Raw genomic sequence first — 22,281 nt, forward strand, 5'->3', positions numbered from 1 at the left:
ATCATAAACACAAATGTAAAAGACCATTTTGATTGAGCTTGGGGAAATTTCATAGCTGTTGACAAAAAATGGCATCTGGAGAGAGGCGCTATAGATCATTGCTTCACTGACTTGTCACCTGTGCTCACGAGAAACAGAATGAGAGACAGCTGAGAAAAACACATTTTAGAATATTAAATCATGCAATAACAGAGGAAATGTGGAACAATTTCAATTTGATAAACACATTAACAAATATGACTAATAATAAATAATAAAAAAAAAGAAATGGGTTCACATCTGTTTATTGAACAAATGGGTATTTTCCAGCTACAGTAAAAGCTGATTGAACTGGATCATAGGAGTGCCCACCTCTCTCAATGGTCATGTCAAAAGTAGCTGGGCTGATTTCACAAGATACCGGTGGAGATTTAAAGCCAGAGGACCCCCAAAATGCAAGACAAATGTTATTAATTTTGTGATAATCAGAGAACGTGTTTACAGAGTATTTGATGTCCAGGCTTATTATTGTACCTACATTCTGGGGTCTGTTTTAATGATGTTAAGAATCTAAATGTCTAAACAGAAAACACATTCAAGTGTAATGTTTTTATTACAGAATAACAAAATGGTGATTTTAAAAAGGCATTTCACCTGTCAAACACCACGACAGATTTAATAATACGGACAGGTTTCGTTTTGTAGCTTTTGGTATGGTTCTACCAATGATCAGTAACACTGGGCTTTCTTTTGGCTTTAAGTCCTTGCCTGACGAGATTCAATTTGAGACTCACATTCTGGATGCCACTGGTAGGTACCAACATAAAACAAATTCAAATAAAAACAAAAACACAGAAGATATTGTTCCATGGGCTCTTTAGTCAGTTCTCAGATGAGTGTCCACAAAAAAAAAAAAAAAGTGGTGTTTTTATTTGTAATTAAAAGCACAAAAGTATGTTACACAATAAAAAATATTAACAATTACAGTCTTTTATTGTACAGTCCAGGTTATTATTATCATCATCATTATTATATATATATATTTTTCAATACTCAACATTAAAAATACAGGACTTTTAAAATATAGAAAACACAGCTAGCAGTGTGCAGTTCACATGGATTATGACCAAAACAAAAGGTGGGAATCTCCTGCCAGACAGAGAAATAAATAGTAAGAGCATATGCATGTGCATGATCCCACAGGGTGTACCATAACTTTCCAACTAGCATTTGCTGAACCTGCTTCAGCTCAGAACTATACTGTCTGCATGTAATAACTATGATGCAGCAGGTGGGTTTTCTGCATGAACTATTGTTTAATTCACTACACCTCAAATACTCCTTTGTATTAAATCAGAGTTAATCTAAAATGTACACCCTGCTGTCCTTTAACCCCTAGAATGCTGTTGCTGTACAGCCCCCCCCCCCCCCCCCCCCAATAATAGTGAAAACTCGGTTACATAACATTATTGAGTTCAAATAATTTACAAAATAAATACAACTGACATACGCATTTACAATGTTAATTGTCCTGTTCTAACTTTTAAGATGCATTCAAGGATAGCCTGCTAAGCTGCAGGTAGACCTCCCCAACCCCAGCATATTTCGAAGGGTTAAAGCACATTAAAGCAGCACAGCACCACCAGTTGATGTGTTTAATAATTGAAATGGTTTCACCATGCAGAATCACGAAAACAGCTTTAAAAAAAAAAAAAGTATTTCTTTATTTTTAAACCTGAAATGAGCAGCTGTTATAACAAGTGTTGTTCTGTAGTGGTAATACCGTTTTCTCAGACCGTCTGGTCTTTATTTGTTTCACATCACTAAATTGAGTATCTTTATACATAGTGGATTTTTTCCTTTAGCAAGAACTCTTAATACAAACAGTTTGCATTAAACCCTTTCCCTATTGTCACTGCTACTGCAGAAAGCGACTCCTGGTACAGAGTTGTTTGCCACTGCACTGCACACAGTGGTGCTGCACTGCACACAGTGGTACTGTACTGCACAATGGTCGGCATATACTGTTGAACAATAAGAAAGCTGTTTTTGTTGGTTGCTTCATCAGCAGTACAAAGCACAAGATGCTGCTTGGAGAAGTCAAAAAGACACTGATTAACGACAGGGAGGGATAATGAGGTATAAATTAGACACCGGATAACAGGAACTTACATACTGCATATAAGAATGTGTATTTACAGTGAAGTCTGATAATACAATAAAGGGGTTTAAACATCCCTACCTGGTACAAGACTGCCTGAACAACATTTTGCTGAGAAAGTGATTCATCCTCTTTCAGCCCACCAAAAGAAGTACAAAATAGAATGTATTAGTAGTAATAGCAGTAGCAGTACAGTAGTTATGCACCATCTGCCATGGAATGTAGTTCATTTTCTTAGCACTCTACACATGCTTAAGGCTCTTTGTGCCAAGATTCACTTTTTTGAACTTTGTGTTGCATTGAATCCAATTAAACACACATATCTGTAGAACATGCAGAATGCTTCACAGTTTAAGTATTTGAACAGAGATGGACCACAATGAATTAAACAGGATTACTTATTACAAACTCAGAGCTAGAAAGGAGGAGAGGGGGTAATGCGACTTTAAAAAGAGACAGGCAAGTACATTAGGAAAGTGCTCTTTCAGCTTCTGAGAGATGCACAGCTTTGTTTTCAAGGGTCAGTTTGATCCAATTTTGTTAGGGTGCAAAACACACAGCAATGCTGGGCTGCTAATAAATACATTCCCAGTAGAATCCAACTCTAGTGCGTGTGTCTATAAAATAGAGAGAGAGAGAGAGAGAGAGAGAGAGAGAGAGAGAGAGAGAGAGAGCGAGAGAGAGAGAGAGAGAGAGAGAGAGAGAGAGAGAGAGAGAGAGAGAGAGAGAGAGAGAGAGAGAGAGAGAGAGAGAGAGCGAGAGAGAGAGAGAGAGCGAGAGAGAGAGAGAGAGCGAGAGAGAGAGAGAGAGAGAGAGAGAGAGCGAGAGAGAGAGCGAGAGAGAGAGAGAGAGCGAGAGAGAGCGAGAGAGAGCGAGAGAGAGAGAGAGAGAGAGAGAGAGCACAATCTGCCTCAAATATATATTTGCGTAAAAGCGTACCTCCAAAATAGAAATGCTTTATTTCCAATAAAGCCAAAAGCGAACACAACTGGCTGAAACTAACTTTTGTAGTACAGTGGGAGAGTCACAGCATTATCCATCACTTAGATTAACACTACAACTGAAATAGTTTTTCCACATTACAACAGATGACTTCACACAATATAGAACATCTTGTTTAAAATATGCTCGCAACATACAGTTAAGTGGATATTTATATTTAGTTGTTTTTGGCAAAACCTTGTCCAGATCCTTGTCATGCCCCCCATCCCCTGTAGAAATGTGCTGATGTAATTGCAATAACCATATAAAATATCCAATAAACATGGTCTGATTTTAAAAATAACGTGGTTTGATTTTGTCAAGACTTCAATATTAATATTTCATTTTCTTGAGTTAAGCTAAATAATAATATAAATAATAAAGCCCATATTAATAATATGTGGGCTAAACAAACCTGAACAGGTTTACATTCCTACCATCCTGAATTTTCATAATTAGAATTGAAATGTGGGAAGTTAATATAGCGTGTACCATACCTACATTTAATGGAGTTTTGTCAGTACCTAATTATTTAATACAATCTCTCTGTTTTGGTGGGAAGGAAACAAACCCACCCAATAAAGCAAAACCTGCAGTTCAAAGGATGGTACCTAGGCTGTCATTCGTCTGCTCATTGCAAAGTGAATCACAATTGTTTCTCGGAACAGAGAATTAGACGGAAAGGCACAGCACTCTGCAGAGCAATTTCCTCTTAACTGTGGGGAAGCAATGACCTAAATTAGCAGAGCAGAGCTTACCCTAAGTGTGAGGAGACAGAAACCAAGGGAATTTAGCACAGCTAAACACATTTAAATGGCTTTGCAGAAACATTTGGAGGAAATCTTGGCAAGAATTACCAAGGTGCCATTTAAATTCCTGGCTTTGGTGCACCACTGTTCACAGCAGTACACCAAAAACGACCTTGTCACAGAACATTGCGTTCGATAATAAAAAAAAGAATTATAGTAGAAACTCATTACTTGCCACTACAAGCTTCAGAATGTGCACCAATCAGAAGATCCATTAGTGGATAGATATGGCTTGCACTTTGGGATCGTATTGATGCTTCTTGGTAACTATGCACAATGACGTGACGTTTAAATGCACTGCTCTTGCACAAGGCACTTTCGATCTTGCATGAAACCAACTAAAGCTTTTTCTTATGCCTGGTATTTAATAGTGCGGGTTTCCTTTTGACCTGTCTGTATAACGTCCTTCTGACTCAATCTGCAGTATAAATATCCACCCAACGCAGTTATTAAAACTCAGATACATGACAAAACAAATTAACAGTTACTGTGATGCTTTAAAACTTTGATTAAATTCAGGTCAAGAACAACATATCTGTCACTTACTGTTACTGCAAAAACAGAACAAAAGATCAATTATTGAAATGAACTGAGGAAACAATATACTGTGTATGTGTGTTTCCAAGTAAATACTACCATGGGGACCCCCTTAATACTACACCATGTGGTGGATTATGGCTTTAGCCCTTAGTAACGAATCCTAACCCTTGTGGCACTCACTAAACTTGAGTTCTGAGATTCCATGAACATTTCTGACCTTAAGAAACTCAAGGTTCCGTAAGAGAATCTGAAGGTAAATCTAGGGCTGCTGCTGGGATCCTCTGGCTCTGAAGCAGCATTCCTCATCTTTTATTTTGACCAGTTCACAAACTATACATCCCCACTGAAGCTGCACAGGATAGTTAACTTCCTCAGTTGAAGACCCATACGTCGCTGCTTGTATTGTGTGCCCTTTCTGTGACCACAGAGGAACGACTTCTATATTTGTGTTTCCCTGATCAGGTCTATCACACTCCTTAGACATGATCTCAGGTCGTGTATATCTGGTCATTCAGACAAACGAGATTGCCTTCTCAATGGACCAGAAAGACAGAAAGCGTGATTAGGGCTTGGGGGGTAATGCTGCGTGATCACAGTACAGCATGATTAATGAAATGGATGACTTAATAGCAATACTGGAACAACATTGAAATTGGCTTTAAAAAGGTTTAATAATTATTATTATTTTTTTTTATTCCTCATTGCAAATCTCACATTTGGTGCTAAACGGCATCATTATATCCAATTGCCACAAATGGATAACTCACAGCTGTTTGTATCTCTCCTCTTTCTCTCCCACTGCTTTGTAGGAGTAACTTGCCTACATTCTTCTATTAGCATTTGAATGCCTGTCCTGTTATTGTAACAATGCATCATTTCACGGGATGTTACAAACATTTAACACTGCTGGCGCATACATGGTAAAACACAGTCAGTCAGTCAGCTGGAACTAAAGACATTAACTGCATTGCAACTGAAGTTGCTTAGACTGCTGAATGAAAATCAACCCAGTTTACATTCTCCTCCAATCTCTTTCAGTGGATCAAGCTGGACAAATACAGGCTTGTGTTTTAATAGCCATATCACATTTTTTCTTCGCAAAGCAGCATTTTGTGGCAAACAGGAAACTAGTTAATGGTGCTTTTGGCCTAACCTTGCCTACCTGCTCTCTTTTGCAATATCTCTGCTCACAAGCATGTCCACATTGTTATTTAATACTGTAGAATAAAACGAACATTTTAAAAACAAATCCCAACATCTTCTGATTTCATTTCCTGTTGTGCTGCAGTAATGAACTTTTCTAGGTCTGATAAAATAACATTTTTAAAAAGCCAGTTACAAATCTCCATGATGCAGTTACCCAAATACTGTACATTACCTGTATTCCTACTGGCTATGAGAGTTAAAACACATTGATGATGGCTTTAAAAAAACTAAACAAAAACAAGGAAGGAAAAACAACAACTGGTACTGACGACATTAACCGGGAATGCACATCCTGGCACTTGTAGTTCTTACTGGCTAGTCTAATATGGCTGGACGTCACTGGCACTCACCGGTAATATTTGTTATACCACTGACTGCAGTATGCAGCGATCAACCAGACTTCAGTCTCAGCTTTACCCTCCTCCTCTGGTCCATTCCTCTTCTAAGGCAGCTGTCATTAGTTACAGCCAATGCTACTTTAGAGCCAGAGCAATAAGGACAGAGGACTACAGCTCTACAACAGTAGAAATGCAGCCAGGTCCACAGTTTGATAACTGATCGCTTGTTTTCTCCTCAAGGTTCTCAATACAGTTCCTCTCCAAGCTGCTTGCTTTCTTTGAAAAAAATAAGTATTATTTTTCCTTCTAGTTTCCTCAGTCCTCTGTGTACGTGTATTTCGCAGCTGGCTGGTACCCGTTTCTCTCGATTCTTGCTCCCGTCTCTACTGTCCTCGCTACCTGGTATTCTGCAGCTCCTCTCGCAGCCAGGTGGGCAAAGACTGTCCTGACTTATGCAGCAGCTTTGACAGCTCAATGTTGTGCTCTCTGTAATAGTCTTGCATGAAGGCTCTGGACTGAAAAATGAAAGAAAGAAAATCTAAACATTAAAAAAGGGGCACACATCTGAATAAGACAACTATCATTTTAGTGCACTGTGTAACTGGGATTAATTAACTTTCTGCAGAAAGTTAGTTTAATTGGCTATCCGTAAAACCATTTTATTACCGCTATCAACATACTGTACATTTAGGCTTGTGTTGAACCCCAAACATCCTTGAAGAGAGCTGAACATTATTCTAGTCCAGGCAAAGCTGCTGTAAATGTTAGTATCTGACTTCCCTATACTGTCACCCAGAGAGCCCCTGTCATCACCCCCTCTACACAAAGCACGTTCTGATATTCCATGTAAGGGTAGCCACACCGCATTGTTCATGCAGTGGAGGGTGTTGGTGGTTTTGCTCTACAGAGGGAATAAAGAGCATGTTTAAAACAAGCCTACGTACATCAGAATCCATTTCAGGATACTTCCTTCCTTTACTCTTCCCCAGACATTTTGTCTTCCCTCCTTCCACAAGCTGGCACCAGAACCCTTTCTTTGGATCAAACCTAGAACAAATAAATACAGGAATAATTCTGAGACAGAACTGAAATACAATCCACATATCAAGATTTCTCAGTCTTACAGCAAGTTTTAAAAGTTACAAGGTAACACTATTTTGGCAGCAGCAGGTTCTGTGGGTTCAAGTACTGAAATCACCAGAACTTTGTGCCCTGAAGGCAAATATTTCCGCCTTTCTTCGGAGATTCTAGAACAACTGCTACTTACGCCAGGATTTTGTGGTAGTTTGTGATGTTTGTTAGAGCTAGAAACTTCTGTACTTTCTCCATGACGAAAGCTGGTTCAGTTCGAAGAAGCTGCCCATCGAGCACCAAGATCTAGAAAGCCAGAAAAGAATCAGAGCAGCACCGTTATGAAAAGAAAGAGTTCATCCACTTGAAAGGGGAAGGAAACGTCACCATTAGAAATAGACCCACAAAGCATTTTCTCAGTGTTAATGCAATAAAACCTAGCAAGTGATTCCGTAATCACAGTAAATCACAGGGGGCAAACTTTACACTAAAGTAAATCCTTACAGTGGGTCTGCCCCTATGTTTTAATGCAGCGAGTTATCTCATTTATATTTTAAGCACGCATTCACACACATGCAGGAGAGACCCACACACCTGGTTCGAATGGTAATATTTGAGCCAGCGTTCAATGTGGGTAGCGTACCAGCCCGGTACCAAGCAGCGGTTCTGTAGGATACGGAGCTTGACTGGGGCATCGGGCCTGGCCGTGATCACCTCGTGAAAAGTATACTTCAGAGCCACAGGGTCATCGTGAGCACGTTGGTGCTGCAAACAAAGCAAAGGCAAGAGTGAGTTTGGGCTGGGGCAGTGCTTTAGCATCAGCCAGGTTAGAAGCAGTGATAGCTGGAGCACAGCCAGTGTGCAAAGCACTTGTTTCAGATTTTGAGAGCAAAAGCAGAGCAAGCCAAAAAAAAAAAAAAAAAAAGTTTCTTGCTGTGTGTTTCATCACTGACATGGGGCTCCTGTATGGGTGTGCAGAAAGTACTTAAATGTCTTAACTTTGATAACCCCTGTCAAAGCAACTAAAGGTAAAACCTAAAACAAAATACTTTATGTATAAACTGCAACCCCACATTGATGACATCATAAAATTGTGATCTAAATAGAAAACAGTGCATTGAAAATGAAACCACTTGTCTGTACTAACTATGCTAGTTTACCATTTTATTTTCATTTTTCTTTCATTTAGGTATTTGTGTGTTACAGACAAAACACACACTGTACATTTGTATGCCAAACCATTTAAAGCTACCTGCTTACAAGACAAACTTATTAGCGATAGAATGTACTAACACTGACAGCTTCATTACTAACACATTGGTGCAAAGCCAACACGACTCAAGATGCATTGTAGTTTGTACACTCAGTCAAATAAATCAATGGCTAGTTTAAATTGATAGCTCCCAGGCAGGCGGGCGCTGATTGCTGTTAAAAACTTGTACTGCAAGGTTTCCTCTGGACAGCACATTCTCTTACCTGGTACCAGGAGTATGCCCGGTCTGCAGGGTTGATGAGAATCGTGAGGATTTTGGCCTTGGGCAAGAGAGCAGCTGCCCGCTTCCCTGCCAGCTCTGAGTCAAAGTAGTTGGCACTTTTTTCAAAGTAGAAATCTGAGCTGGCATTGGAAGGAGTGGGAAAGTACTCCATGTACCTGTGGCAGAAGGAAAGGAATTGAGGACTACAAAATGCAATTCTGCTTTGTTCTTATTTCTGTATGAACCCCTTCAACACTGCTGACTTGTTAACAAGCATAGGAAAGAGAACTCCAATCAGACAGCAAACAGTAACGTTGTGCACGCACATACTGTATGTACTGCACTATAGTGCCCATATTTAGATATTCAATGTATTTTTGCTGTCTGAATGTACTATTACTATACCACTGAAAACCTAATGAACTTTTAATGGCAATACATATTTCTTAACATCAAAAGTCTTGATCATTAATAGTGGACACCCATTCAGTGTAGCTTTAAGAAAATGTGGTATTGATTTGTACATGTCTGGGGGATAGCTTTAGTTGCTATAACAAAGAGATCTGGTACCATACCAGGTTAATGAAAGTCGGCATTATACCTGTTATGCCTGTACTTCCTTGATCATTTCACCTGGAGAGTGGCTTCAACAGCTTGTTCCCCAGTCAATAAATACCAGCTGCCTCCCCTGCTTACCAACACTCTTCGAAGCCAAACAATTGTAGCCAGGCAAGGTGAATTGACAGAGGAAGTGCAAGTGTAATAGACTACCTGAAAGTAAGCCAAACAAGATTTCTTTAACCTAGCATGGCACCGGATCTCGCTTTGTACACAGAAAATACATGTGTGCTTTAACAGAGGCTTCTTTCAGGACTGCACATGTGATACTGCATAATGAATGCAGATCCATGACAGGCAGTTATTTCAATGCTATAACCCCTTTAAACAGGTTTCAATTAGGGTGACACCCAAAGGAGGGGTCTTGAAGATCCCATTTAGTAAGAGTTCTAGAATGCTAAGAGGAGTCACAAGAAAGAGTTTTGAACAGCCATGCTGGAGTCTGCAAAAGGAATAAATCCAGCCTACAATCATGCTGCATTGGTTGTCAAGATCCCATTCTGTATAAATCAATACACTTAGCACTAACTCAGCCAGGGTCTGACAGTACTTTAACATTCCAGCTAAGCTTAGTGTGACAACAAGGACTTCATCTGAAACTTGACTTTTGCATTGTGAAGATCGTACCAGTCAATCCCCTTGTGATAGTTGTTCCCATTGAAGAACTGGATCTCTTCAAAGGTTTCCCTGCTTGGGTAATTACTGGTTAGGTCCGGGTGCATTCCCAAGAACAGATATAGTGCTGTTGTACCTTTAAAAAAATGTCAAATATACAACCTTAATGAGGTCAAATAAGCCATGAAGAGCACTTCTTTCCAACAGAAAATATTTTTGTCAATCTCAAATTTCTAAAGTTTTACAACATACTGTACAACAGCAATGTGGTGCATATATCATTCTTCTATATGTTAATTTCTGAAGGAGTAATATTCACTCTCACACAAATCAAGCTTGATTTAAGATATTGTCATCAGAATGGTGATCTTGATAAAGCCTTGTTGTGAAATGCCAGTTCGAACACATCCACCGTGTTTTATTTCACGCTAAGATTTTGCACTGCGGAATTGTGGAATTCTATCACTGGATGGGAGATTGACACACATCTGCTCAGCGATATAAAAGCTCATGACTTCATTCAGTGATTGAAGACGTTGCTTGAATTATCTTTACAGGACCACTTCTGGAGCTCTGAATTAAAAAAAAGACTGTGGCAGGAATAGAGAGATACCACGAGGGTATGATACTGAACAAAAAGCTAAATAGCAGTAACCACACTAAGACACAGCTTCAGTAGCTTCCTGCTTATTAAACATGTAGCAGCTTATTTAAAACCCAACATCAATGTGCTGCATTTTGACAGTATTTGCTTCTAAAAAGTCTTTTGAAAACCTTGGATTTGTTGGCAGGTCTTGAAAAATCACACCAGCCCGGCTTTCAGAACTTCCCTTTTTATGGTAATTCATTGAAATTGCTAAATCTGCTTTGAACTTAAAATCGCACTCATTACATAATGAATAAGTCACACCCACATCTGTAGGTTTACTGGGAGTGGTTCATGCAACTATAACGAAAGAACTTTATTATTTTGTATTTATTTATTTTTTTACATCACTTTCCAGATTATTTCAATAATACACTTAATTGAGGGTAGCTCTGGAAGCCAGACATGAGTGCAGGGCCTAGTACGAGTTTTAAGCCCCCTGTTGACTGTCATTTGTATACTCCACCTGCCATACTTTATAGTTCTTGGGAAAATGTATTTTTTCACAACAGTATTTGAGTGAGTGCTTGAGCAATTTTAAAAGGTTAGTGTCAAATCCCCCCTCCAGGGGGCCCTAGTGGACCACGTCCAGTGCCGTACCTGTTTTCTGTGGGCCAATGATGAGCAGCTTGGGAAACCTGTCACAAGTCTTCTCTTTCGACCAGATATCTTTGTGCCTTTTGTCTTCGCATGGATCCTGAAAGGGAAAAGCAGAAAATACAAATTCAAGAGAATGCCACCAAGTCATTCCTTTTTACAACAAAGGACCTCACTCACAACAGCTGGGTGTGTGGACAGCTTTTCAAGCCTGGACAATGTGTACTTGTGCTTAAAAAGGCTTAGTCATCTTATTCTATTTTAACCCTTTAAAAGAACCAGACTCTCAATTTTAATGCTGAAATCAGAATATGTATCCAGTTATATTATGTATAGAACTCATTTCTATTTTTAGCTGTATATTGATATTCTTGCGAACCTAATGCATTGTTCAATGTGAACTTATTAACAAATACAGCTAACTTAAATTTAGGGTTAGGACGTGTTGAAAGTAAATTGTACATATAGTATATCTTCCTGTACAGTGGAGCTTGTTTATTGTTTTAAACATTTCATGACTTTTTGATGTGTCAGATAGTAAAACAACAAGGAAGCATTGAAAATAATGTTAATACAGTAGCATCCTCAGTGTTTTTGCTAGAAATTGTTATTCAGCCATTACCATAATAGATGCATTCACTTTATCTTGTAACATGGTATAGTTTGCATAGCTGAATAATTGTGTATAAACTACATTTCAGCTATCATCCAGCTATCCGGAGTAAACACTACTAAAGTGCAAATAAATGGGACTGGTGCACAAGACTTACAGCCAAGTGTAGTGTACATTAATACACTCACAGAAAACGCTATTTGTTTCAATCCACAGTTCCTCCGATAGGACAAACTGGAAGCTGGAGTCCTGCCGCGAGGACCAGGCTTACAGTATGTTCTAGTTCCCAGGCTGCTTCCCTGAGGGAGGCAACACGAGAGCAGACTGCACCACTTCCCTTCACCAGACAGAGGGTGGGAACTGACAACAGGCTTTACAACGATGAATACAGCAGGGAAAAGGCTCTGCAGTCGTTTATACTGGAGGGCACAAAGCCTGATTATATGCAGGCTCCACAGAAACCCATGATGTATATTGTATTAGTTCATTAAAAAAGTATTATTACAGAACATAATTTACCAGGGGGTGGGCGAGTACATGCATGAGGCCACAGTATAAAAGATTGACTAGTTCAAGAGGTTGGAATAGCTGCAGACTTCATAGCACCCCCTGATGAGAGAAGCAGGACAGGAACTGCTGCAGGCTCCAATGCTTTCCGAATGGGAGTGGGTGCTTTGGAATAGCCCCTTATTGAACCGTGACAGGAGGAGTCTACAGCAGACAAGAACTTCCCTGTCACTCTTCCCCCTGACACCAACGCCATGCTCAAGCTGACACCAACGCCATGCTCAAGCTGACACCAACGCCATGCTCAAGCTGACACCAACGCCATGCTCAAGCTGTTCCGTTGGTAGAGAAAAAAAAAATTCCAGATTTTTTTTATTTCTCTCACCCAACTTGAGTGTAACCAGCCGTTTACCAGAAACAACATTAATGACTTCAGCAGATTAGGAACAAAAATATACCCTGGGCGATGGTGAACCTACATTATCCTTTAAAATCAGCACTAAAATTACATTTTTGTTAGATGCTAGAAGTGGTGTCTTGCTGCATTGGCGAGTCGCATGTGCAATTTGTTAGAAACTCAGTAATGCAATTTGTTTACAGTATGGTTGATTCTACCTTAGTTCAAAAACTAGATGTTGCTTATAATATAGCTGTGCAGATCTGTATTAAAATTGCATTACTGAGTTACCCCATTGTAGACTATGCAGCAATTGGAGCGTTTAGCAACCATGTTCTAACACTACTTGATACAGCAGTGTGTATTAAAAGAAGTCCTGCTGGGCTCAAGCATGCATATTAAACAAGACCAGGTGAAAACAGCAGCAGTTGTTTCACATATAAAACAATACCACTGGAGAGAAGGCGGTCTCATACTGTGTTCTCATGAGATGGAACAGACTGCCAGTGACCAATAATACTTGACTGAACCATGTACAAATGTTACAGATGATCTTATCTGTTTGGTATTTGTTGTTTGCTGTAAAGCGTTTGCCGACAACTATGGATGGATTCATGATCCCAGGACAACCTACTGTAGTGCATCAAATTAGGGGCCATCCTGAAGAGACTACAGCAATGCTCCAGTCTTGACGAAGAGCACGGACGGGCAGATAGATATTTAGCAAGCCAGTCACTGCTGTCTTGGCTCCACCTGTTGGTGGCTCTCTCATCTCAGAAATGGCAATCCATTCAAATTGCTCTTTATTTACAAGTATTAGTGGTCTGTGTAAACCAACTGATTCAGCTTGTAAATTCAATGAATTGCTTTTGGTTTGCTAAACAAACAAAACCAAGCAGTGACTAGTGTAAGGAACCTTGAACTGAGTTAAACAATTAAAGCTATCCATTGATAAAATATTATTATTATCATCTGTTTATTTAGCAGACACCTTTATCCAAGGTGACTTAGACTACGGTGCATCAGCTGCAGAGTCACTTACAACAAAGTCTCACCCTCCTGGTTACAAGCTCTGTGTGTATACGATCAAATCTTAATTTGCTGCTTTTGAAAATCTTGTTATATGCCTTCTAACTAAAGGAAAATCTGCATAGATAAATAAGTTAACAGTTTTACTTAAATGCATTTAAATTGCTCTTTATTGCAAGGGCTAATAGTGGTTCTTGTTAAAAGCCTGACTGAACCACACTGGATACAAATAACTGAAAGCAATTTAAATGATAATGTCAGGGTGACTCATGCTGGTGGCCTTTACCTGCCAGAGCGAATCCCTCTCCTCTGGAAAGATCTGGAAGTATCTCTGTGCCAGCTGGATGGGTGGCAGGGTCTGCAGCTTCAAGTTGGTCCACGACTGGATGAACTTGATGAGGTTCTTGAAGGTGTACAGCCCAAGCCGGTCATTGCCATAGTTTGACAGGTGGGTCATGAAAATACTGATCTAAACAAAAACAAAAATAAAAAAACACACAATGACCATGCATCTCTTTAATTAACAGGAGAGCAAGTATCTATAAAGTACAGCAGATGTGACCTTCACAAATACAACAAATGTCACAGTGTCTATTTAGTTGACAGTTAGAAAGCTAGTTAGCTGTACTGATACAGTGGGGCAATTTTTTTTTTTTTTTTACTGTCTGATATGTAGGCTATTAGAAAGCAAATTACAATATCTATGAAGGGCTAATAGAGAAAACACTGCGCTGCCTATGCAACTAGCAGTACAATGTGTCTGTAACAAAGAAAAAAGAACACTGGTGACCCAATTGTTGACAGTGAAATCGCTGGTCTGTGTCTATATACATATGAGAGAATGAATTGCAAAGCGTTTACATGGTTAATTGTGTCTATACTCCTAACAGAAAAGTAACTAAACTGTACACAGTGTACAAAGGGATCAGTGTGTCTATATAAAGTAACAGTGAAAGAGTGGCAGCGGCTCACATGCACATTTTCAAACAGCATCACTATTGCATTAACACCCCCTTTCGACCAGCCTCTTAGCAAGTACAGGAGCCTTAGTCATAATTCATTCTTACCACCACTGACAAGATCAAATCAAAACAGGCAACAGGCAAGAGTTTTGCAAGGTATTTAGGCAGTTGCTTTAAAAAAAAAAAAAGTGTTATTTTTCGTTATTTAACCCTTTGCGGTCCATTGTCGGACTGGGTCCGACATTGCAATTATTCCTCACAGGTCCTTTGTCGGACTGGGTCCGACATCATTATAGCAACGCAATAAACGGGTGTCTAGTCGTTTTTTCGCCGGAAAAAGCCGAGAAAACCATTCAATTGCCGAGTGGGAGCGACAGGAGCCGAGACGAGTCGAAAAAAAAAAAAAAAAGGCGTATCTCATGATTAGTCATACATGGTATCAGGTATCAGATAACGGGGGCGGTCTGAAGTAAACAAGTTGGCTGACTGAATCAGCGCACAGAAAACACGGACATTTGCAGAGCTTTTTTGAGATGTTATAGTAATAAAATAATGACTTGGATCGCATTATTGAGGAGTTTGGTGTTAAAACGAGTGATCCGGATATGATCGATCGGTATGTACGACTATTATTATTATTATTATTATTTATTTCTTACATAGGTGAACGCTATAGCAAACGAAAGGGTGGGGCAGGGCTGGAGATGTCTAGTGAGTGCTTTGTTGATATGCAGGGCCATTTAAACCCGTTTGACTGTGAAAAAAAATACTTTTAAACAGCGCGTCAAATTAACTGCGCGTGTGAATATTAATTAGACCTGGCGTGCCTGACGCGCAATTAATAAATGGACCGCAAAGGGTTAACAGAGAATTTCTGTTAACTATATATTACGTGTTTAATACGAGGTGTGCAGTATACTTGGCTTGTAGTATTCTTAATGTATAATACTATAGAGTTTTTGTTAGGGTAGCATAACAAGATGTACACTATAGAAGCATATTCTGCTCAATAATGCTTATTATACATAGAGTGCATGTTATATTCAGAACATTACCGCAATAATTCCTAATGAATTCCAGTATATTGTCCCAAAATAGGAAAATATTCACAAATAATGCCTCTATATATACTTGCAGTATGACAGCTCTTGTATTCCAGTGCTGGCAGTTATCAGCACACACCCATGCAGTCCCTGTGCCCCCTCCCAGGACCCCAGTGTTACTCACTGGGTTGAGCAGGACAGTGAGGAAGAGTTCCCCTCCGTTGATGATTTTATCAAGCTCCTTGGGACTCCCCGGGTACTCGTTATAGAAGATGGTGTGTGTGAACAAGCCGCAGGTCTGCCGTGGAAGAACCTGGAGGAGGAGAATGCAGAGAGGTTAGAGACAGTCTCCAAAAAAAATGTTTGCTTGGAGGAACGCTATAACAACATGTGTCATATGTAACTAGACCCTGTTCCTTGTACCAAGCACAGAATAAAAAAGATCCGCCCTGCAGCACAATGTGTTGCACATGAAAACGTTTATTTTTTGTCTAATTGCATAGATCTGGAAGTGATTCATTGTAACTACTGACCTTCAAAAAGCGACAGTAACCTTTGAGGCACTGCACTAAATGAAGCACCAGCTGGAATGTCCGTTGACTTTTTTTACCTCAAGGTCATACAGGTGCATGGTCCCAATGACTTGACTCATTACATTTGTATGCCAACATAGTTGCCTTGAGCAACGGATGCAGTATTAATTCCATAAATGCTGGAGACACAAATTAGAGCAGGTTAATGTAGATCACCAAGTAAGAGTTTACATAGGATATGTGGTTTTCATTTACCATTTTCAGGAAAAGCAACTATGACATTCTATGCTTCTTTTCCATAAAGGTCCTTGGGAAACAATAGGCTATTTTACATGTTTTAGCAGCACCTCACACATTAAGCTATCAACATTATAGTCATATAATTCAATGAAAGCAACAATGTTACAGCAATATGAACAACTACCAAGGCGCTAACAGATCTCAATGTAACTTAATGTGAAAATGGTCAATGTAGCAGCTGCCTGCAATCCAGGGAGGGTTGTGACACAGTGAATACCTTATGATACAATGCTACCGAGTACACATTTCACTAGATGAACCGTGGCATTTTTTTTTATTGTGGACGTCAGAAATCAATTATTTTACGAGATCAGGGATGTCAGAAATACGAGGATGTTGGAAAGGTCGCAATAGAATAAGCGTGGAGAAGAAAACTTAAGTAGACAGTTTTTTTTTGTAAGGTAACACCCGTGTCTTCAGATCTGTCTTTAACTCAGTCTCAGGGTCTCCCTCCGTCTGACCACTACTGAAACGCACGCACACACACACTGCACCATGCGTGAAGTCATGGCTTGTGAAATAAATCCAATATTTTCAGTTGGGCCATGGCATATTCCCATGAAGGTAACATTATCTGTTACATTATTGCAAATCAGTTGATCATACTGGTTAGGGACTTTGGGTTGTTAGACCATATTTCAAGAGATCATGTGAGGGATTCCCACCTGTTAAACTAGATAATACTGAGGCTTCTTATAAAAACTAGGTCAATCTCTGCTGTGTAGCCTTGGTAATATTAGTCAACTGAAATAAAACAGGATCAAGGCTAAATGGGTGTTACTTCAGCAACAAGGTTCGGGTGCCAAATTCTATGATTGCTGATTTTTTTTTTTCTCAAAACAGTTTGCTTGGTTAGTACACTTGTGGAGATCAAATTCATGAAAAAAAATTAAAACAATTATATTATTAAAAAAAAAAAACACAACTTCACAAATTACGATACAAGGGTTGGCGAACTCCATGTGGATATCACATTTCCCCACACAGTAATTTGGGGTGGGCAGGTGGTGCTGTACGTAGGTTAATCCAACATTGGGACTAGAGTTACCAGTCCACATTGCTCCTGCAGGAAAGCTGATGAAAGCTGCCAGCTGCTTAAACCAGCTGAGACTCGGCATGCATAATGTGAAAAAAGAGGAGAAATACAGAGAGCGGTGCACCCTTACACTGATCCCGGAGTGTATGAAGCCCCTTCGATAGCGGGCAGGCTTCAGATGAGGGTACTCCTCTGTGCTGGTCACCTTGATGCCCCACACATTCTTCCAGGCTTCGTACAGCTGAACATGCACAGGGTACACTCCAGAGTGGTGGGGGGCAACTGCATAGCCCATGTTGGTAGGAATGCCATGTTCCTAAAAAAAAACACAATGTAGCGTCACAACAGATACTCTACTTTTCTTAAAAGCAGGATATCATTATGTCTTACAAATTACATGGTACTGCATAGGTCTGAAAGCAACACCCATATCCCCGCCAAGCAAACTGCACGTACGATAAAATATAATTGATTCAGAAGACATAGGGGGTCTGTTCAATTGATCTTAACACCAAAGGATCTGAATACTGCCACTATTTGCACGTATTATATATATAGTATATATAGTGTGTAATATATATATATATATATATATATATATATATATATATATATTTATATATATATATATATATATATATATATATATATATATATATATACACACACACACACACATATATATATATATATATATATATATATATATATATATATATATATATATATACAGACGTGCTCAAATTTGTTGGTACCCCTCCACAAAAAACGAAGAATGCACAATTTTCTCTGAAATAACTTGAAACTGACAAAAGTAATTGGCATCCACCATTGTTTATTCCATATTTAATAGAAATCAGACTTTGCTTTTGATTTTTTATTCAACATAATATTGTAAATAATAAAACAAATGAAAATGGCATGGACAAAAATGATGGGACCCCTAACCTAATATTCTGTTGCACAACCTTTAGAGGCAATCACTGCAATCAAACGTTTTCTGTAGCTCTCAATGAGACTTCTGCACCTGTTAACAGGTAGTTTGGCCCACTCTTCCTGAGCAAACTGCTCCAGCTGTCTCACGTTTGATGGGTGCCTTCTCCAGACTGCAAGTTTCAGCTCTTTCCATAGATGTTCGATAGGATTCAGATCAGGACTCATAGAAGGCCACTTCAGAATAGTCCAATGTTTTGTTCTTATCCATTCTTGGGTGCTTTTAGCTGTGTGTTTTGGGTCATTATCCTGTTGGAGGACCCATGACCTGCGACTGAGACAGAGCTTTCTGACACTGGGCAGTACGTTTCACTCCAGAATGCCTTGATAGTCTTGAGATTTCATTGTGCCCTGCACAGATTAAAGGCACCCTGTGCCAGACGCAGCAAAGCAGCCCCAAAACATAACCGAGCCTCCTCCATGTTTCACTGTAGGTATGGTGTTCTTTTCTTTGAAAGCTTCATTTTTTCGTCTGTGAAAATAGAGCTGATGTGACTTGCCAAAAAGCTCCACTTTTGACTCATCTGTCCAAAGGACATTCTCCCAGAAGGATTGTGGCTTGTTAATATGCATTTTAGCAAATTCCAGTCTGGCTTTTTTATGTTTTTCTTTCAAAAGTGGAGTCCTCCTGGGTCTTCTTCCATGGAGCCCACTTTCGCTCAAAAAGCGACGGATGGTGCGATCAGAAACTGACGTACCTTCACCTTGGAGTTCAGCTTGTATCTCTTTGGCAGTTATCCTTGGTTCTTTTTCTACCATTCGCGCTATCCTTCTGTTCAGTCTAGGGTCGATTTTCCTCTTGCGGCCACGCCCAGGGAGGTTGGCTACAGTTCCATGGACCTTAAACTTCTTAATAATATTTGCAACTGTTGTCACAGTAAACATCAAGCTGCTTGGAGATGGTCTTGTAGCCTTTGCCTTTACCATGCTTGTCTATTATTTTCTTTCTGATCTCCTCAGACAACTCTCTCCTTTGCTTTCTCTGGTCCATGTTCAGTGTGGTGCACACAATGATACCAAACAGCACAGTGACTACTTTTCTCCATTTAAATAGGCTGAATGACTGATTACAAGATTGGAGACATGTGTGATACTAATTAAAGAAACTAATTAGTTTGAAATATCACTATAATCCAATTATTTATTATCTTTTCTAAGGGGTACCAACAAATGTGTCCAGGCCATTTTAGAATATCTTTGTAGAATAAGCAATAATTCATCTCTTTTCACAGCTTCTTTGCTTTATTCTATGACATACCAAAGGCATGCAAGTATACATGATAAAATAGCTTTTAATTTCATCACTTTTCAGGAGGAATGAAGCATTATTTCAATGAGCTGTAAGGGTACCAACAAATTTGAGCACGTCTGTATATATATATTATATATATATATATATATATATATATATATATATATATATATATATATATATATATATATATATATATATATATATATATATATATATATACAGGTATATATATTCATAGTACTGCTGCATACAGAAGGTTATAATTAAGGTGGTTAAAGGTACAGAAAACTAACTAAAAATTGAAGCGTTTAACAGCTTAGCACAAGGTTACTACTATATACTATAACCCTTACTTACAGTTGCAAATTTTCTGTTGAGCATCATCTGTTCTGCCAGTACAGTTTGGTTGTGGAATAGATGTGGCTGCATATGGCTCCACATGTGAGGGAACCACCAGAACTCCTCCACGTATGACAGCAACAGGTCATCCCCCTGATCCTCCTCATCTGTACCTTTAAATACATCAGAGAACAAAAACTGCTCATCCCAGCTTCTCCCATTCCACTTGGCACAATCCAATCACTTCTAATCCTTCCATCAATTCTGCTTCGTTCATTAATCAATAAGGGTGTAACGATGCATTGTGTACTGATAAATCATGATACTTCTTATGGCACGGGGGACACAGCAATATCAGGAAGGAGCGATCAGCAAATACTACATATTGTTCAAATATAGTTCATTGGAGTTTTTGCAAAAAATCAAATATGAGATTTCCATAATGTGTTTACCTTCTACACAGGAACGAAATGACAGGCAAGATTGACTGGAATAATTCTCAGCTGTATGTACTTCTAACGATCTCTGTATCTTATTATACATCATATCTTATCTTGACCTACATATTGTGATACACACAGTGTTGTGAATTTAGATTATTAAATACAGTTTGCATAGACTTCATTACACATTATCCCTTAGGTAATTTGTTTTATTTTAATTTAAAATTACCTGTGTGAAAGAATTTCCCTGAGAATCCCAGATTGAAAGTGAAATTTGGAACATGGGCTCGAAGATCATTCTGAGTCTCCAGCAGAGCCTAGACACCCCAAAGAGACATGCACACCAGGTGTTAATCACTCGAGACACTGCTGCTGCAGATTCACTGCTCAAGGTGTCAGCGCTACTCCAGCAAGACATGGCATTTCAACATTTATACTCGTTTAACCACATTAAAGGGCCGGAATTTTGTTTAAAACATCTGTACAGTCTGCAGTATTTTGTTTTCATTGTTAAGTCAGCTGCACATTTAAATTAAAAAATAATAATAATAATAATAAAAAAAATTATTAAAACCGTAAGTGACACAGAACATTTTGAAATCATACGAAAGTATGAAGTTCTGGAGGTAGCCCACTTGCATGCGTTTTGCAGTTTTTCTTTCATGTTAAAAATCATATGCAGGGCCGCATTCACAAAGCTTTAATTCAAACTCTTTCAACACCAAGTAGAAGCTTTGTAAAAAGTCAACCCTACGATAACTCATCAAATACTTTCATGTCAGTTTTCACAAAACCTGATTAATACTAATCTTGCAGTACTTTACTCAAGCAGCCTAGAGTTATTTTGTCTAGTCCTCTTTAGAGGTATGCAGTGTTGAAAGAGTTGAAGGTAGCAAAAGATGCCAACAGCAGCCTACAACCTTTTCATGAATATCAAACTGTTTTTTATTCAATGTATTTATTAAATAACTCATCAAGTTTTGAGAATAAGGCCCACAGTTACTAAAAATCAGTCTTTCAATAACATGAACTTAATTTTACGAAGAGCAGACAATTTAGCACTGAACTGAAAAGCCCATGACCTTGACGTCTTCGACCTTCATGCGCGTGCCCTCCTTGCCTACGAAGATGTCATCGACGTCGACGAGGATGTAGCGGTCGAGGGACAGAGACAGCCTCTTGCCCGTCAGGAAGGACACGGCATCCACGAAGACCAGCTTGTGCAGCCAGAAGTTGAGGTTGTTCCCGAAGAGGACGCGCTGGATGCCGTCGTGGAGGCCCAGGTCCTGCACCACGGAGGTGTGCAGCGCCGCGCTCACACCCAGCTGAGGGATGCTCTCCGCAGACTTGGTTTTGGCCAACAGTACTGGCTCGTAGGTGGAGTGGTTGGACTGAAAGACGGTCCAGTCGTCACCCGGAAGGATCCCCCGCTCCACCTCGTTGGCCTTGGTGATGTACAGCAGCGGGGACTTGGGGTTCACGCTGCAGTCCTTCAGCCCCAGGTTTGAGTGCAGAAACAGTGGGAAACCTTTCAGCTGGGCACTCAGCAAACTGTTCTCGTTTGCCTTAAATTAAAAAATAATAAAAATCGTGCAACAGTCTAGAATTAAACTTTTACATGCATTCGTTCTTGAACAGTTTCTCTCTCTCTCTCTCTCAAGGACTAATGAAAACGGAAAGTGCACAAGGAGGACCAAATTAATTTGCATATTCAAATACAAAAAACAGTGCTGGAAAACACACAGTACTTATTTTTTTATTATTATTTATTTATTTATTATAGCAGATCATCTGT

At 39.3% G+C, this 22,281-nt stretch overlaps 1 protein-coding gene across 3 annotated transcripts in view; it reads right to left on the reverse strand.

Moving 5' to 3' along the window:
* Positions 1-838: 838 nt before the first annotated feature.
* LOC117431462 (bifunctional heparan sulfate N-deacetylase/N-sulfotransferase 1) overlaps positions 839-22,281 on the reverse strand; it is a 72,497-nt gene continuing 51,054 nt past the window's right edge. For all 3 annotated transcript variants that reach the window (XM_034926823.2, XM_034052385.3, XM_058996086.1), the window contains exons 3-15: positions 21,569-22,051; positions 20,716-20,803; positions 20,062-20,216; positions 17,587-17,772; positions 15,772-15,900; positions 13,869-14,051; positions 11,040-11,136; positions 9,806-9,929; positions 8,562-8,736; positions 7,680-7,850; positions 7,282-7,391; positions 6,959-7,061; positions 839-6,529 (exon numbers count right to left, since the gene is read on the reverse strand). In XM_034926823.2, the coding sequence (XP_034782714.1) occupies positions 6,410-6,529; positions 6,959-7,061; positions 7,282-7,391; positions 7,680-7,850; positions 8,562-8,736; positions 9,806-9,929; positions 11,040-11,136; positions 13,869-14,051; positions 15,772-15,900; positions 17,587-17,772; positions 20,062-20,216; positions 20,716-20,803; positions 21,569-22,051 (2,124 nt within the window). In that variant the 3' untranslated portion in view covers positions 839-6,409. The remainder of the gene's footprint in view (positions 6,530-6,958; positions 7,062-7,281; positions 7,392-7,679; positions 7,851-8,561; positions 8,737-9,805; positions 9,930-11,039; positions 11,137-13,868; positions 14,052-15,771; positions 15,901-17,586; positions 17,773-20,061; positions 20,217-20,715; positions 20,804-21,568; positions 22,052-22,281) is intronic.

The sequence above is a fragment of the Acipenser ruthenus genome, chromosome 22 (genome assembly GCF_902713425.1).
Source record: "Acipenser ruthenus chromosome 22, fAciRut3.2 maternal haplotype, whole genome shotgun sequence".
NCBI classification, from domain to species: domain Eukaryota; kingdom Metazoa; phylum Chordata; class Actinopteri; order Acipenseriformes; family Acipenseridae; genus Acipenser; species Acipenser ruthenus.